The sequence below is a fragment of the Pseudophryne corroboree genome, unplaced genomic scaffold, assembly GCF_028390025.1.
Source record: "Pseudophryne corroboree isolate aPseCor3 unplaced genomic scaffold, aPseCor3.hap2 scaffold_612, whole genome shotgun sequence".
Lineage (NCBI taxonomy): Eukaryota > Metazoa > Chordata > Amphibia > Anura > Myobatrachidae > Pseudophryne > Pseudophryne corroboree.
The window spans coordinates 367789-383306 of NW_026970208.1; the positions used below are offsets into that span (position 1 = coordinate 367789).

The window sequence follows — 15518 nt, forward strand, 5'->3', positions numbered from 1 at the left end:
ACCCCTTCCTCCCCAATAACCTGCAGCACTGAAGACACAAATCATATGCAGCTTTCTTATACAAATCACAGGGTCTGTCCTGGGCGTCACAATAGCCAGGCTTGCATCTGGTAGATCATAGGTAAGTTCCCAGATTTCACAAGATTCCGGCTGTAGAAAGAGCTAAACTAAAACAAAGCTCCAGGAACTAGAACAGTGTCCTCAGAGGAAACCCAGTACTGAACTGGCCAGGAGGCATCTGCAGGTCCAAGTCTTGGGGTCTGCAGAGAAACGACCCCCAGATGCTGAGTCCCAGGAGAGCAGTGACCCCCTGGATGTGGAGTAGAGCAGGAGTAATGATAGGCGGTCTGTGGAGCCCCTCATATGCAGTGTACCATGGGAGCAGTAAGTGGGTCTATGGAGCAGTGATCCCCAGATGCAGAGTATAATGGCAGTAATGATCCCCCCAGGTGCAGAGTCCCTTGGGAATAAGTCTGTGGAGCAGTTATCCTGAGATGCCGAGTACCATGGAAGTAGTGATCCCCTGATGTGGAGCCCCATGGGGATAAGTCAGGAGGTCTGTGGAGCCCCATGGGGGTAAGTCAGGAGGTCTATGGAGCCCCATGTGGGGGGTAGTGGAGCAATGATCCCCTGGTATGGAGTTAGATGGAGCGGTGATGCCCTGATGTGGAGCCCCATCGGGGTACGTCAGGAGGTCTGTGGAGCCCCATCGGGTTAAGTCAGGAAGTCTATGGAGCCCCATGTTGGGGGTAGGTCAGTGGAGCAATGATCCTCAGGTATGGAGTGAGATGGAGCTGTGATGCCCTGATGTGGAGCCCCATGGGGGTAAGTCAGTGGAGCAATGATCCTCAGGTATGGAGTGAGATGGAGCTGAGATGCCCTGATGTGGAGCCCCATGGGGGTAAGTCAGTGGAGCAATGATCCTCAAGTATGGAGTTAGATGGAGCTGTGATGCCCTGATGTGGAGCCCCATGGGGGTAAGTCAGTGGAGCAATGATCCTCAGGTATGGAGTTAGATGGAGCTGTGATGCCCTGATGTGGAGCCCCATGGGGGTAAGTCAGTGGAGCAATGATCCTCAGGTATGGAGTGAGATGGAGCTGTGATGCCCTGATGTGGAGCCCCATGGGGGTAAGTCAGTGGAGCAATGATCCTCAGGTATGGAGTTAGATGGAGCTGTGATGCCCTGATGTGGAGCCCCATGGGGGTAAGTCAGTGGAGCAATGATCCTCAGGTATGGAGTTAGATGGAGCTGTGATGCCCTGATGTGGAGCCCTATGGGGGTAAGTCAGTGGAGCAATGATCCTCAGGTATGGAGTTAGATGGAGCTGTGATGCCCTGATGTGGAGCCCCATGGGGGTAAGTCAGTGGAGCAATGATCCTCAGGTATGGAGTTAGATGGAGCTGTGATGCCCTGATGTGGAGCCCCATGGGGGTAAGTCAGTGGAGCAATGATCCTCAGGTATGGAGTGAGATGGAGCTGTGATGCCCTGATGTGGAGCCCCATGGGGGTAAGTCAGTGGAGCAATGATCCTCATGTATGGAGTGAGATGGAGCTGTGATGCCCTGATGTGGAGCCCCATGGGGGTAAGTCAGTGGAGCAATGATCCTCAGGTATGGAGTTAGATGGAGCTGTGATGCCCTGATGTGGAGCCCCATGGGGGTAAGTCAGTGGAGCAATGATCCTCAGGTATGGAGTTAGATGGAGCTGTGATGCCCTGATGTGGAGCCCCATGGGGGTAAGTCAGTGGAGCAATGATCCTCAGGTAGAGTTGGAATGACCTGATATGGAGCCCTATGTGGGTAAGTCAGGAGGTCACTGGAGCACCATGTGGGGGTAGGTCTGTGGAGCCCCATGTGGGTGTAGGTCTGTGGTTCGCAGTCCCAGTAGTCCCGGGGGGCGGCACAGCGCCGGTCACACCGCCGTCTCCCCCTTGCTGCCCCCCTTGCTGAGCCGGCGGTAGAAGCGGCGCCAGGACTGCAGCGTCTTCCCGGAGCAGATCCAGAAGCTGGAGGTGATGCCCACGATCATGGTCATGAGATACTTGATCATGAAGACGGTGAAGTCCGGGCCGGAGTCCGGGGTGTGCCCGGGGCAGGGGACGGCCAGGCTCTTGCAGCTCCTCTGCAGCCAGCTCCGCTGCCAGCTCTCCCGGAACGCCTGCTCGTAGAAGCCGCAGGCCAGCACGATGGCGGCGGGCACGGTGTACAGGACGCTGAACACCCCGATGCGCACCATCAGCTTCTCCAGCTTGTCGGTCTGGCCGCCGCCGCCGCGCTTCATGATGGTGCGGATGCGGAAGAGAGACACCAGGCCGGCCAGCAGGAAGGACGAGCCCAGCAGCAGGTAGAGGCAGAGCGGCGCCAGCACGAAGCCCCGCAGCGCGGCCACGCTGCTCGCCCCCGCCGAGCACACCCCGCTCAGCACGTCCCCGTCCGGCAGCCCCAGCGCCAGCGCCGCCATCGTCTGCCCCGCCGGCAGCGCCCAGGCCGCCAGGTGGAAGTAGTGCGAGTGCGCCGCGATCGCTTCGTGCCCCCACTTCATGCCGGCGGCCAGGAACCAGCTGAGCGCCAGGATCACCCACCAGGCGGAGCTCGCCATGCCGGAGAAGTAGCTGAGCATGAAGAGCGCCGTGCACACCTCCCTCCGGCCGCCCTGCGCCAGCGTCCGCCAGCCGTCCTCCGCCCAGCGCTCCAGGCACACGGCACGATCCCCCAGCACGGAGCCGGCGGTGTGCGTCAGGCCCAGCAGCAGGTAGCAGGCGGACAGGAAGACGATGGGCTGCTCCGGGTAGGAGAAGAGCCGCACGTCCACCAGGTAGGTGAGCACGGTGCCCAGCGAGGAGAGGGCGCAGAGGCCGGCCCAGACCCCCACCCACAGCCGGGAGAAGCGCACCTCCTCCGCGGAGAAGTACAGGAGGCCGTGCGGCCGGCCGGGCTCGCAGGGGGCGCCGCAGTCCTTCTCCCCCAGGAAGCGGTAGCCCAGGTGTGGCGGCACCCGGAGCTGGCGGGGGCAGGAGGACGCTGGTGCGGGGGTGTCCGGGGGCTGCAGGGACGGTGCGGCGGGGGTGGCTCCTCCCGGGGGGGTCTCCGAGCTGTTCTGCCCCACGCAGATGTCGCCGGCTCCGTGCACCGGGAAGTTCTCGCAGCGCAGCCGCTCCGGCCACTGGAAGCCGAACTTGTTCATGAGCGCCTCGCAGCCGCCCCGGGCCCGCTCACACAGCGACCTGCAGGGGGGGATGGCGGCCTCCAGCACCGTGCACACCGGCGCGTACATGGAGCACAGGAAGAAGCGCAGCTCCGGCGAGCACCGCACCGTCACCAGCGGGAAGAACTGGTGCACCTCCAGCCCGGCCTCCTCCTGGCTGCCGTGTCCCAGCAGGTTGGGCAGGATGGTCTGGTTGTAGGCGATGTCCGCGCACAGCGGGATGGAGATGGGCTGGCAGAAGCCGTGCTCCGGCACCGGGAGGCCCTTCTCCCCGGAGGAGACAGCGGAGAGCAGGAGCAGCAGCAGCATGGTGACCGGGGGTCCTGTGCCGGGGTGCGGCGCCGTGTATGCAGGAGGCTCCCAGCGAGGTGTATACTGGAGGCTCCGGGGGTCTCAGCGCTGTGTATACTGGAGGCTCCGGGGGGTCTCAACGCTGTGTATACAGGAGGCTCCGGGGTGCTCAGCGCTGTGTATACTGGAGGCTCCGGGGGGTCTCAGCGCTGTGTATACTGGAGGCTCCGGGGGGTCTCAGCGCTGTGTATACTGGAGGCTCCGGGGTGCTCAGCGCTGTGTATACAGGAGGCTCCGGGGTCTCAGCGCTGTGTATACTGGAGGCTCCGGGGGGTCTCAGCGCTGTGTATTCTGGAGGCTCCGGGGTGCTCAGCGCTGTGTATACTGGAGGCTCCGGGGTGCTCAGCGCTGTGTATACAGGAGGCTCCGGGGTCTCAGCGCTGTGTATACTGGAGGCTCCGGGGGTCTCAGCGCTGTGTATACTGGAGGCTCCGGGGGGTCTCAGCGCTGTGTATACTGGAGGCTCCGGGGTGCTCAGCGCTGTGTATACAGGAGGCTCCGGGGTCTCAGCGCTGTGTATACTGGAGGCTCCGGGGTCTCAGCGCTGTGTATACTGGAGGCTCCGAGGGTCTCAGCGCTGTGTATACTGGAGGCTCCGAGGTGCAGCGCTGTGTATACTGGAGGCTCCGGGGGTCTCAGCGCTGTGTATACAGGAGGCTCCGGGGTGCTCAGCGCTGTGTATGCAGGAGGATCCCAGCGCTGTGTATACAGGAGGCTCCGGTGTGCTCAGCGCTGTGTATGCAGGAGGCTCCGGGGTGCTCAGCGCTGTGTATGCAGGAGGATCCCAGTGCTGTGTATACAGGAGGCTCCGGTGTGCTCAGCGCTGTGTATGCAGGAGGCTCCGGGGTGCTCAGCGCTGTGTATACAGGAGGCTCCGGGGGTCTCTGCGCTGTGTATACAGGAGGCTCCGGGGATCTCGGCGCTGTGTATGCAGGAAGCTCCGGCGCTGTACGGTAACACGGGGACTCCGCGCACAGCACGCCGCCGGCTCCGGTCACTCCGTAGTAGTACATCGCGGGACTCAGCGCCGGTCTCCTTATAAGGGGGCGTGACTGTGGGCGTGGCCATAGTAATCGGCGCTGACCCCCCATTCACAAAGCGGCGGCGGCGAGAGCTCTCCAATAGGGGGATTTGTTTTCCTTCGCAGGCCCCGCCCCTGTGGCCAGGCTGGGTGAGGGCGGCTGCTGCTGCTGGAAAGGGAACAAAGCGAGGGGCTCCTGTAGGGGGGGAGAGCGAGGTCCCGGCTGTAGTGACACTGAGGGGGAACAGATCAGCTCCAGCCTCCCCCTCCACCCTGCACACCCCCCCGGCACTGACATACCATCACTGCCCGTTCCCAGCACAGGATAGAGTGTCAGCTCTCAGGGTCAGAGCTCTCTTCCCTCCCCCCTGATACTCAGCGCTGTCCCCTCATACACTAATATCCCACAGTAACACTATACACACACACACACACACACACACACCCCCCCCCCCCCCCAATAAATAAATAAAAATAATAATAAAAAAAATTAAAATAAATAAATAAATGAATAAAAATATTATATATATATATCTTTCAGAACTTTTTTACCTGAAAAATTGCCATTTCTAACATAAATTTCATATCCAGGAAAAAGTGTCCCCATTTTACACAGTACGACAGGCAAGTGTCCCCATTCCCCATTTTACACATTGCGGCAGACAGGTGTCCCCATTTTACACATTGCGGCAGGAAAAAGTGTCCCCATTTTACACATTGCGGCAGGCACGTGTCCCCATTTTACACAGTACGCTGGCAAGTGTCCCCATTTTACACATTGCGGCAGAAAAAGTGTCCCCATTTTACACATTGCGGCAGGAAAAAGTGTCCCCATTTTACACATTGCGGCAGGAAAAAGTGTCCCCATTTTACACATTGCGGCAGGAAAAAGTGTCCCCATTTTACACATTGCGGCAGGAAAAAGTGTCCCCATTTTACACATTGCGGCAGGAAAAAGTGTCACCATTTTACACATTGCGGCAGGAAAAAGTGTCCCCATTTTACACATTGCGGCAGGCACAGGTCCCCATTTTACACAGTACGCTGGCAAGTGTCCCCATTTTACACATTGCGGCAGAAAAAGTGTCCCCATTTTACACATTGCGGCAGGAAAAAGTGTCCCCATTTTACACATTGCGGCAGGAAAAAGTGTCCCCATTTTACACATTGCGGCAGGAAAAAGTGTCCCCATTTTACACATTGCGGCAGGAAAAAGTGTCCCCATTTTACACATTGCGGCAGGAAAAAGTGTCACCATTTTACACATTGCGGCAGGAAAAAGTGTCCCCATTTTACACATTGCGGCAGGCACAGGTCCCCATTTTACACGGTACGCTGGCAAGTGTCCCCATTTTACACATTGCGGCAGGCACAGGTCCCCATTTTACACAGTACGCTGGCAAGTGTCCCCATTTTACACATTGCGGCAGGAAAAAGTGTCCCCATTTTACACATTGCGGCAGGCACAGGTCCCCATTTTACACATTGCGGCAGGACGGTGGTGGAGGGAGAGAGAGAGAGAGAGAGGAAGGGAGAGGGGCTGACTTACATTTGAAGCGGTTCTCGCCGCTCTTCAGCCGCCTCTCCTTCCTCGTCTGCACGGCTCCCCCTTCTCCCTCCTCCGGCGGGGTTTCGTGGAATGACGCGTTTGCGCCGTGACGTCACGACGCAATCGCGTCATTCCGTGAAACCCCGCCCCCCGAGCTGGGCACTCGGGAGAAGGGGGTTTAAAAGTGCCGCGGCGGGTGTTAGGGGGTCTCGGCGCCCCCTCCAATCTGGCGCCCAGGTCGCCTGCCCCCCTAGCCCCCCCCCTAGTTTCGGCCCTGCAGCCAGCGTGTCACATATATGTTACATAGGTGTGACAGGAGAAGAGTCACCTATACTGTGACAGAGCAGCCAGCGTGTCACATTTATGGCACATTATTATTACCAGTTATTTATATAGCGCACACATATTCCGCAGCGCTGTACAGAGAATATTTTGCCCATTCACATCAGTCCCTGCCCCAGGGGAGCTTACACTCTGTATTCCCTACCACATGTACACACACATTTACACTAGTGTTCATTTTGTTGGGAGCCAATTAACCCGCCAGTATATTTTTGGATTGTGGGAGGAAACCAGAGTACCCGGAGGAAATCCACGCAAGTACGGGGAGAATATACAAACTCCACACAGTTAGGGCCATGGTGGGAATCAAACCCATGACCTCAGTGCTGTGAGGCAGTAATGCTAACCACTACACCATCCATACTGCCGTGACAGGAGAAGAGTCACCTATACTGTGACAGAGCAGCCAGCGTGTCACATATATGTTACATAGGTGTGACAGGAGAAGAGTCGCCTATACTGTGAGAGAGCAGCCAGCGTGTCACATATATGTTACATAGGTGTGACAGGAGAAGAGTCGCCAATACTGTGAGAGAGCAGCCAGCGTGTCACATATATGTTACATAGGTGTGGCAGGAGAAGAGTCACCTATACTGTGAGAGAGCAGCCAGCGTGTCACATATATGTTACATAGGTGTGACAGGAGAAGAGTCGCCTATACTGTGAGAGAGCAGCCAGCGTGTCACATATATGTTACATAGGTGTGACAGGAGAAGAGTCGCCAATACTGTGAGAGAGCAGCCAGCGTGTCACATATATGTTACATAGGTGTGGCAGGAGAAGAGTCACCTATACTGTGAGAGAGCAGCCAGCGTGTCACATATATGTTACATAGGTGTGACAGGAGAAGAGTCGCCTATACTGTGAGAGAGCAGCCAGCGTGTCACATATATGTTACATAGGTGTGGCAGGAGAAGAGTCACCTATACTGTGAGAGAGCAGCCAGCGTGTCACATATATGTTACATAGGTGTGACAGGAGAAGAGTCACCTATACTGTGAGAGAGCAGCCAGCGTGACACATATATGTTACATAGGTGTGACAGGAGAAGAGTCATAGAAACATAGAAACATAGAATTTGACGGCAGATAAGAACCACTTGGCCCATCTAGTCAGCCCCTTTTTTATTTTATCCTTTAGGCAATCTCAACCCTTTTTTAATCTTGATTCTTTGTAAGGATATTCATATGCCTGTCCCAAGCATGTTTAAATTGCCCTACAGTCTTAGCCTCTACCACCTCTGATGGGAGGCTATTCCACTTATCCACTACCCTTTCTGTGAAGTAATTTTTCCTTAAATTTCCCCTGAACCTCCCCCCCTCCAGTCTCAATGTATGCCCTCGAGTTCTAATACTTCTTTTCCTTTGAAGAATGTTTCCCTCCTGAACTTTGTTAAGACCCTTTATATATTTGAAAGTTTCTATCATGTCTCCCCTTTCCCTTCTCTCCTCCAAACTATACATGTTAAGATCTTTTAGCCTTTCCGGGTAAGTTTTGTGATGTAGGCCATGCACCATTTTAGTTGCCCTTCTTTGTACACTCTCTAATGTATTTATATCCTTCTGGAGATAGGGTCTCCAGAACTGGACACAGTATTCCAGATGGGGCCTTACCAATGACCTATACAGTGGCATTATCACTTCTTTTTTCCTGCTACTGATTCCTCTCCCTATGCAACCAAGCATCTGACTTGCCTTTCTCATTGCTTTGTTGCATTGCTTTCCTGCCTTCAAGTCACTTGAAATAGTGACTCCTAAATCTCTTTCCTCCTCAGTAGTTTCCATTATAGTACCCTTGATACTATACTTAGCCTTTGGGTTTTTGAGACCCAAGTGCATGATTTTGCATTTTTTAGCATTAAACTGTAGTTGCCACGTTCTTGACCATTTCTCAAGCCTACCTAGGTCATCAATCATTTGTTTGACCCCTCCCGGTGTGTCTACCCTGTTGCATATCTTTGTATCATCTGCAAAAAGGCATATCTTCCCTTCAATACCATCTGCAATGTCACCAACAAAGATATTAAAGAGAACTGGACCAAGTACAGATCCCTGGGGTACTCCACTGGTAACATTTCCCTCCATAGATTGCACTCCATTAACTACAACTGTCTGTTTCCTATCCTGCAACCAGGTTCTTATCCATTTCACTAATTTATAATCCACCCCCAGGCTTTCAAGTTTATTTAGCAGTCTGTGATGTGGGACAGTGTCAAATGCCTTACTAAAGTCTAGATATGCTACATCTACAGCTCCCCCTTGATCTATTATTTTCATCACAGAGTCAAAAAAGTCAATAAGATTTGTTTGGCATGATCTCCCACCAGTAAATCCATGCTGTTTTGGATCCTGTAAGTTGTTTGATTTAAGATATTCCACTACTCTTTCTTTTAATAGTTTTTCCATTACTTTCCCTACTACTGATGTAAGGCTTACTGGTCTGTAGTTACTTGCTTCTTCCTTGCTTCCACTTTTGTGCAGTGGAACTACATTTGCTCTTTTCCAGTCCTCTGGAATATCACCTGTATTTAGTGACTGGTTAAATAATTCTGTTAAAGGTGTAACCAGGACATCTTTTAGCTCTTTGAGTATCCTTGGGTGTATCCCATCTGGTCCCATTGATTTATCCACTTTTAGTTTTGAAAGTTCTGTTAGGACCTTCTCCTCTGTAAATGTATTTTCATCTACCTTATTTTTATGAATGTCCTTGCAATTTAACTGTGGCCCCATCCCTTCTTCTGTAGTAAATACTGAGCAAAAATAATTATTTAGGTGATCTGCTATTGCCTTGTCTCCCTCCACCAAATGCCCACTCTCTGTCTTAAGTCTTATTATTCCTCCATTTGATTTTCTCCTTTCACTTATATACTTAAAAAAAGTTTTGCCCCCTTTATCTACTGACTGGGCCATTTTCTCCTCAGCTTCTGCCTTTGCACGTCTGATCACTTTCTTAGCATCCTTCCGTCTGTCCAGATACTCCTCTTTGTCGTTATTATTTTGAGTCTGTTTGTATTTCCTAAAAGCCATCTTTTTTGCTTTCACACTAGTTGATACTACTTTTGTGAACCACACTGGCTTCCTTTTCCTGGTGCTTTTCCTAACCATTTTGATACAAAGGTCTGTTACACTTAGTAATGCACTTTTAATTTTTTTCCACCTCTCCTGCACCCCTTCCAAGTTCCTCCAGTCTGCCAATGAATCACTTAAACATCTCCCCATTTTAGCAAAGTCTGCATTTCTAAAATCCAACACCTTTGTTTTTGAGTCGCCTATACTGTGAGAGAGCAGCCAGCGTGTCACATATATGTTACATAGGTGTGGCAGGAGAAGAGTCACCTATACTGTGAGAGAGCAGCCAGCGTGTCACATATATGTTACATAGGTGTGACAGGAGAAGAGTCGCCTATACTGTGAGAGAGCAGCCAGCGTGTCACATATATGTTACATAGGTGTGGCAGGAGAAGAGTCACCTATACTGTGAGAGAGCAGCCAGCGTGTCACATATATGTTACATAGGTGTGACAGGAGAAGAGTCACCTATACTGTGAGAGAGCAGCCAGCGTGTCACATATATGTTACATAGGTGTGGCAGGAGAAGAGTCACCTATACTGTGAGAGAGCAGCCAGCGTGTCACATATATGTTACATAGGTGTGGCAGGAGAAGAGTCACCTATACTGTAAGAGAGCAGCCAGTGTGTCACATATATGTTACATAGGTGTGACAGGAGAAGAGTCACCTATACTGTGAGAGAGCAGCCAGCGTGTCACATATATGTTACATAGGTGTGACAGGAGAAGAGTCACCTATACTGTGAGAGAGCAGCTAGCGTGTCACATATATGTTACATAGGTGTGACAGGAGAAGAGTCACCTATACTGTAAGAGAGCAGCCAGCGAGTGTCACATATATGTTACATAGGTGTGGCAGGAGAAGAGTCACCTATACTGTGAGAGAGCAGCCAGCGTGTCACATATATGTTACATAGGTGTGACAGGAGAAGAGTCACCTATACTGTGAGAGAGCAGCCAGCGTGTCACATATATGTTACATAGGTGTGACAGGAGAAGAGTCACCTATACTGTAAGAGAGCAGCCAGCGTGTCACATATATGTTACATTGGTGTGGCAGGAGAAGAGTCACCTATACTGTAAGAGAGCAGCCAGCGTGTCACATATATGTTACATAGGTGTGGCAGGAGAAGAATCACCTATACTGTGAGAGAGCAGCCAGCGTGTCACATATATGTTACATAGGTGTGGCAGGAGAAGAGTCACCTATACTGTAAGAGAGCAGTCAGCGTGTCACATATATGTTACATAGGTGTGACAGGAGAAGAGTCACCTATACTGTGAGAGAGCAGCCAGCGTGACACATATGTGACACATAGGATGTGACAGGAGAAGAGTCACCTATACTGTAAGAGAGCAGCCAGCGTGTCACATATATGGCACATAGGATGTGACAGGAGAAGAGTCACCTATACTGTAAGAGAGCAGCCAGCGTGTCACATATATGTTACATAGGTGTGACAGGAGAAGAGTCACCTATACTGTGAGAGAGCAGCCAGCGTGACACATATATGGCACATAGGATGTGACAGGAGAAGAGTCACCTATACTGTAAGAGAGCAGCCAGCATGTCACATATATGGCACATAGCTGTGGCAGGAGAGGAGTCACCTATACTGTGAGAGAGCAGCCAGCGTGTCACATATATGGCACATAGGTGTGGCAGGAGAAGAGTTGCCTATACTGTGAGAGAGCAGCCAGCGTGTCACATATATGGCACATAGGTGTGGCAGGAGAAGAGTCACCTATACTGTGAGAGAACAGCCAGCGTGTCACATATATGGCACATGGGATACGTCAGGAGGAGTCACCTATATTGTGAGAGAGCAGCCAGCGTGTCATATATATGGCACATAGGTGTGGCAGGAGAAGAGTTGCCTATACTGTGAGAGAGCAGCAAGCGTGTCACATATATGGCACATAGGTGTGGCAGGAGAAGAGTCACCTATACTGTGAGAGAGCAGCCAGCGTGTCACATATATGGCACATAGGTGTGGCAGGAGAAGAGTCACCTATACTGTGAGAGAGCAGCCAGCGTGTCACATATATGGCACATAGGTGTGGCAGGAGAAGAGTTGCCTATACTGTGAGAGAGCAGCCAGCGTGTCACATATATGGCACATAGGTGTGGCAGGAGAAGAGTCGCCTATACTATGAGAGAGCAGCCAGCGTGTCACATATACACATAGGTGTGACAGGAGAAGAGTCGCCTATACTGTGAGAGAGCAGCCTGCGTGTCACATATATGGCACATAGGTGTGATAGGAGAAGAGTCGCCTATACTGTGAGAGAGCAGCCAGCGTGTCACATATACACATAGGTGTGACAGAGTCACCTATACTGTGAGAGCAGCCAGCGTGTCACATATATGGCACATAGCTGCGGCATTAGAAGAGTCACCTATACTGTGAAAGAGAAACCAGCGTGTCACATATATGGCACATAGGATGTGACAGGAGAGGAGTCGCCTATTCTGTGAGAGAGCAGCCAGCGTGTCACATATACACATAGGTGTGACAGGAGAATAGTCGCCTATACTGTGTGAGAGAAACCAGCGTATTACATATATGGCACATAGCTGTGACAGTAGAAGATTCACCTATACTGTGAGAGAGCAGCCAGCGTGTCACATTTATGGCACATAGGTGTGACAGGAGAAGAGTCACCTATTCTGTGAGAGAGCAGCCAGCGTGTCACATATACACATAGGTGTGACAGGAGAAGAATCGCCTATACTGTGAGAGAAAAACCAGCGTATTACATATATGGCACATAGCTGTGGCAGTAGAAAATTCACCTATACTGTGAGAGAGCAGCCAGTGTGTCACATATATAGCACATAGGATATGACAGGAGAAGCGTCGCCTATTCTGTGAGAGAGCAGCCAGCGTGTCACATATACACATAGGTGTGACAGGAGAAGAGTCACCTATACTGTGAGAGAGCAGCCAGCGTGTCACATATATAGCACATAGGATATGACAGGAGAAGAGTCGCCTATTCTGTGAGAGAGCAGCCAGCGTGTCACATATACACATAGGTGTGATAGGAGAAGAGTCACCTATACTGTGAGAGAGCAGCCAGTATGTCACATATATGGCACATAGGTGTGGCAGGAGAAGAGTCACCTATACTGTGAGAGAGCAGCCAGCGTGTCACATATATGGCAGATAGTGTGTGGCAGGACAGGAGTCGCCTATACTATAAGAGAGCAGCCAGTGTGTCACATATATGGCATATAGGATGTGATAGGAGAGGAGTCACCTATACTGTGAGAGAGCAGCCTGCGTGTCACATATATGGCACATAGTATGTGGCAGGAGAGTAGTCGCCTATACTGTGAGAGAGCAGCCAGTGTGTCACATATATGGCACATAGGTGTGGCAGGAGAAGAGTCACCTATACTGTGAGAGCGCGGCCAGTGTGTCACATATATGGCACATAGGTGTGGCAGGAGAAGAGTCACCTATACTGTGAGAGAGCAGCCAGCGTGTCACATGTATGGCACATAGGTGTGGCAGGAGAGGAGTCGCCTATACTGTGAGAGAGCAGCCTGCATGTCACATTTATGGCACATAGGTGTGGCAGGAGAAGAGTTGCCTATACTGTGAGAGAGCAGCCAGCGTGTCACATATATGGCGCATAGGTGTGACAGGAGAAGAGTCACCTATACTGTGAGAGAGCAGCCAGCGTGTCACATTTATGGCACCAAGGTGTGACAGGAGAAGAGTCACCTATACTATGAGAGAGCAGCCAGCGTGTCACATATGGCACATAGGTGTGGCAGTAGAAGATTCACCTATACTGTGAGAGAGCAGCCAGCGTGTCACATATATGTTACATAGGTGTGACAGGAGAAGAGTCGCCTATACTGTGAGAGAGCAGCCAGCGTGTCACATATACACATAGGTGTGACAGGAGAAGAGTCGCCTATACTGTGAGAGAGCAGCTAGCGTGTCACATATACACATAGGTGTGACAGGAGAAGAGTTGCCTATACTGTGAGAGAGCAGCCAGTGTGTCACATATATGGCACATAGGATTAGTCAGGAGAAGAGTCACCTATACTGTGAGAGAGCAGCCAGCGTGTCACATATATGGCACATGGGGGTAAATTTACTAAGATTCGTATTTTTCCGTTTGAGGTCAAAGTTCAATCACGAATGACATCGAAAGTGTAAATATGCAACTTTTTGAATTGATTACGACTAATTTACTAAGCTGCCGTATTCTGCATTTTCGGGTTTTCCGATGTCGATGTCATTCGTTTTTTTTGGCAGTGTTTTACGTGAGTGACTTGTAAAACACTGCCAACTTTAATACAATGAATCTTGGCCGGATCTGAGAGATCCGTGCTGGGCTTCATTGTGCACTTTGTTAAAAAAATAAAAAAAGTTTAAATGTAAAATAAAAATTGCGTGGGGTCCCCCCTCCTAAGGCAAACCAGCCTCTGGCTCTTTGAGCCGATCCTGGTTGCAAAAATATGGGGAAAAAATGGACAGGGGTTCCCCCATATTTAAGCAACCAGCATCGGGCTCTGCGCCTGGTCCTGGTTCCAAAAATACGGGGGACAAAAAGCGTAGGGGTCCCCCGTATTTTTGAAACCAGCACCGGGCTCCACTAGCTGGACAGATAATGCCACAGCCGGGGGTCACTTTTATACAGTGCCTTACGGCCGTGGCATCAAATATCCAACTAGTCACCCCTGGCCGGGGTACCCTGGGGTAGTGGGGACCCCTTCAATCAAGGGGTCCCCCCCCAGCCACCCAAGGGCCAGGGGTGAAGCCCGAGGCTGTCCCCCCCATCCAATGGGCTGCGGATGGGGGGCTGATAGCCTTTGTGAAAAGTGTTTGATATTGTTTTTAGTAGCAGTACTACAAGGCCCAGCAAGCCTCCCCCGCAAGCTGGTACTTGGAGAACCACAAGTACCAGCATGCGGCGGAAAAACGGGCCCGCTGGTACCTGTAGTACTACTACTAAAAAAAATACCCCAATAAAGACATCACACACACACCTTGAAAGTATAACTTTAATACATCCATCCACACCTCCATATACACATACTTACCTTATGTTCCCATGCAGGTCGGTCCTCTTCTCCAGTAGAATCCATGGTGTACCTGTAGAAAAAATTATACTTACATAATCCAGTGTTTTAGGCTCCTCTGTAAATCCTTTTGTAATCCACGTACTTGAAAAAATAAAAAACGGACACCCGACCACGAACTGAAAGGGGACCCATGTTTTTACATGGGACCCCTTTCCCCGAATGCCAGAAACCCACTCTGACTGATGTCTAAGTGGAGAAGAGGACCGACCTGCGTGGGAACATAAGGTAAGTATGTGTATATGGAGGTGTGGATGGATGTATTAAAGTTATACTTTCAAGGTGTGTGTGTGTGATGTCTTTATTGGGGTATTTTTTTAGTAGTAGTACTACAGGTACCAGCGGGCCCGTTTTTCCGCCGCATGCTGGTACTTGTGGTTCTCCAAGTACCAGCTTGCGGGGGAGGCTTGCTGGGCCTTGTAGTACTGCTACTAAAAACAATATCAAACACTTTTCACAAAGGCTATCAGCCCCCCATCCGCAGCCTATTGGATGGGGGGACAGCCTCGGGCTTCACCCCTGGCCCTTGGGTGGCTGGGGGGGGGACCCCTTGATTGAAGGGGTCCCCACTCCCCCAGGGTACCCCGGCCAGGGGTGACTAGTTGGATATTTGATGCCACGGCCGCAAGGCACTGTATAAAAGTGACCCCCGGCTGTGGCATTATCTGTCCAGCTAGTGGAGCCCGGTGCTGGTTTCAAAAATACGGGGGACCCCTACGCTTTTTGTCCCCCGTATTTTTGGAACCAGGACCAGGCGCAGAGCCCGGTGCTGGTTGCTTAAATATGGGGGAACCCCTGTCAATTTTTCCCCCATATTTTTGCAACCAGGGCCGGCTCAAAGAGCCCGAGGCTGGTTTGGTTTAGGAGGGGGGA

General features: G+C 51.6%; 1 protein-coding gene across 1 annotated transcript; it reads right to left on the minus strand.

Moving 5' to 3' along the window:
* Positions 1-936: 936 nt before the first annotated feature.
* LOC135035812 (frizzled-7-like) lies at positions 937-4556 on the minus strand. Its single transcript, XM_063954370.1, has one exon. The coding sequence runs from the start codon at positions 3513-3515 to the stop codon at positions 1914-1916; it is 1602 nt and encodes a 533-aa protein (XP_063810440.1). The 5' UTR covers positions 3516-4556; the 3' UTR covers positions 937-1913.
* Between the last annotated feature and the right edge of the window lie 10962 nt (positions 4557-15518).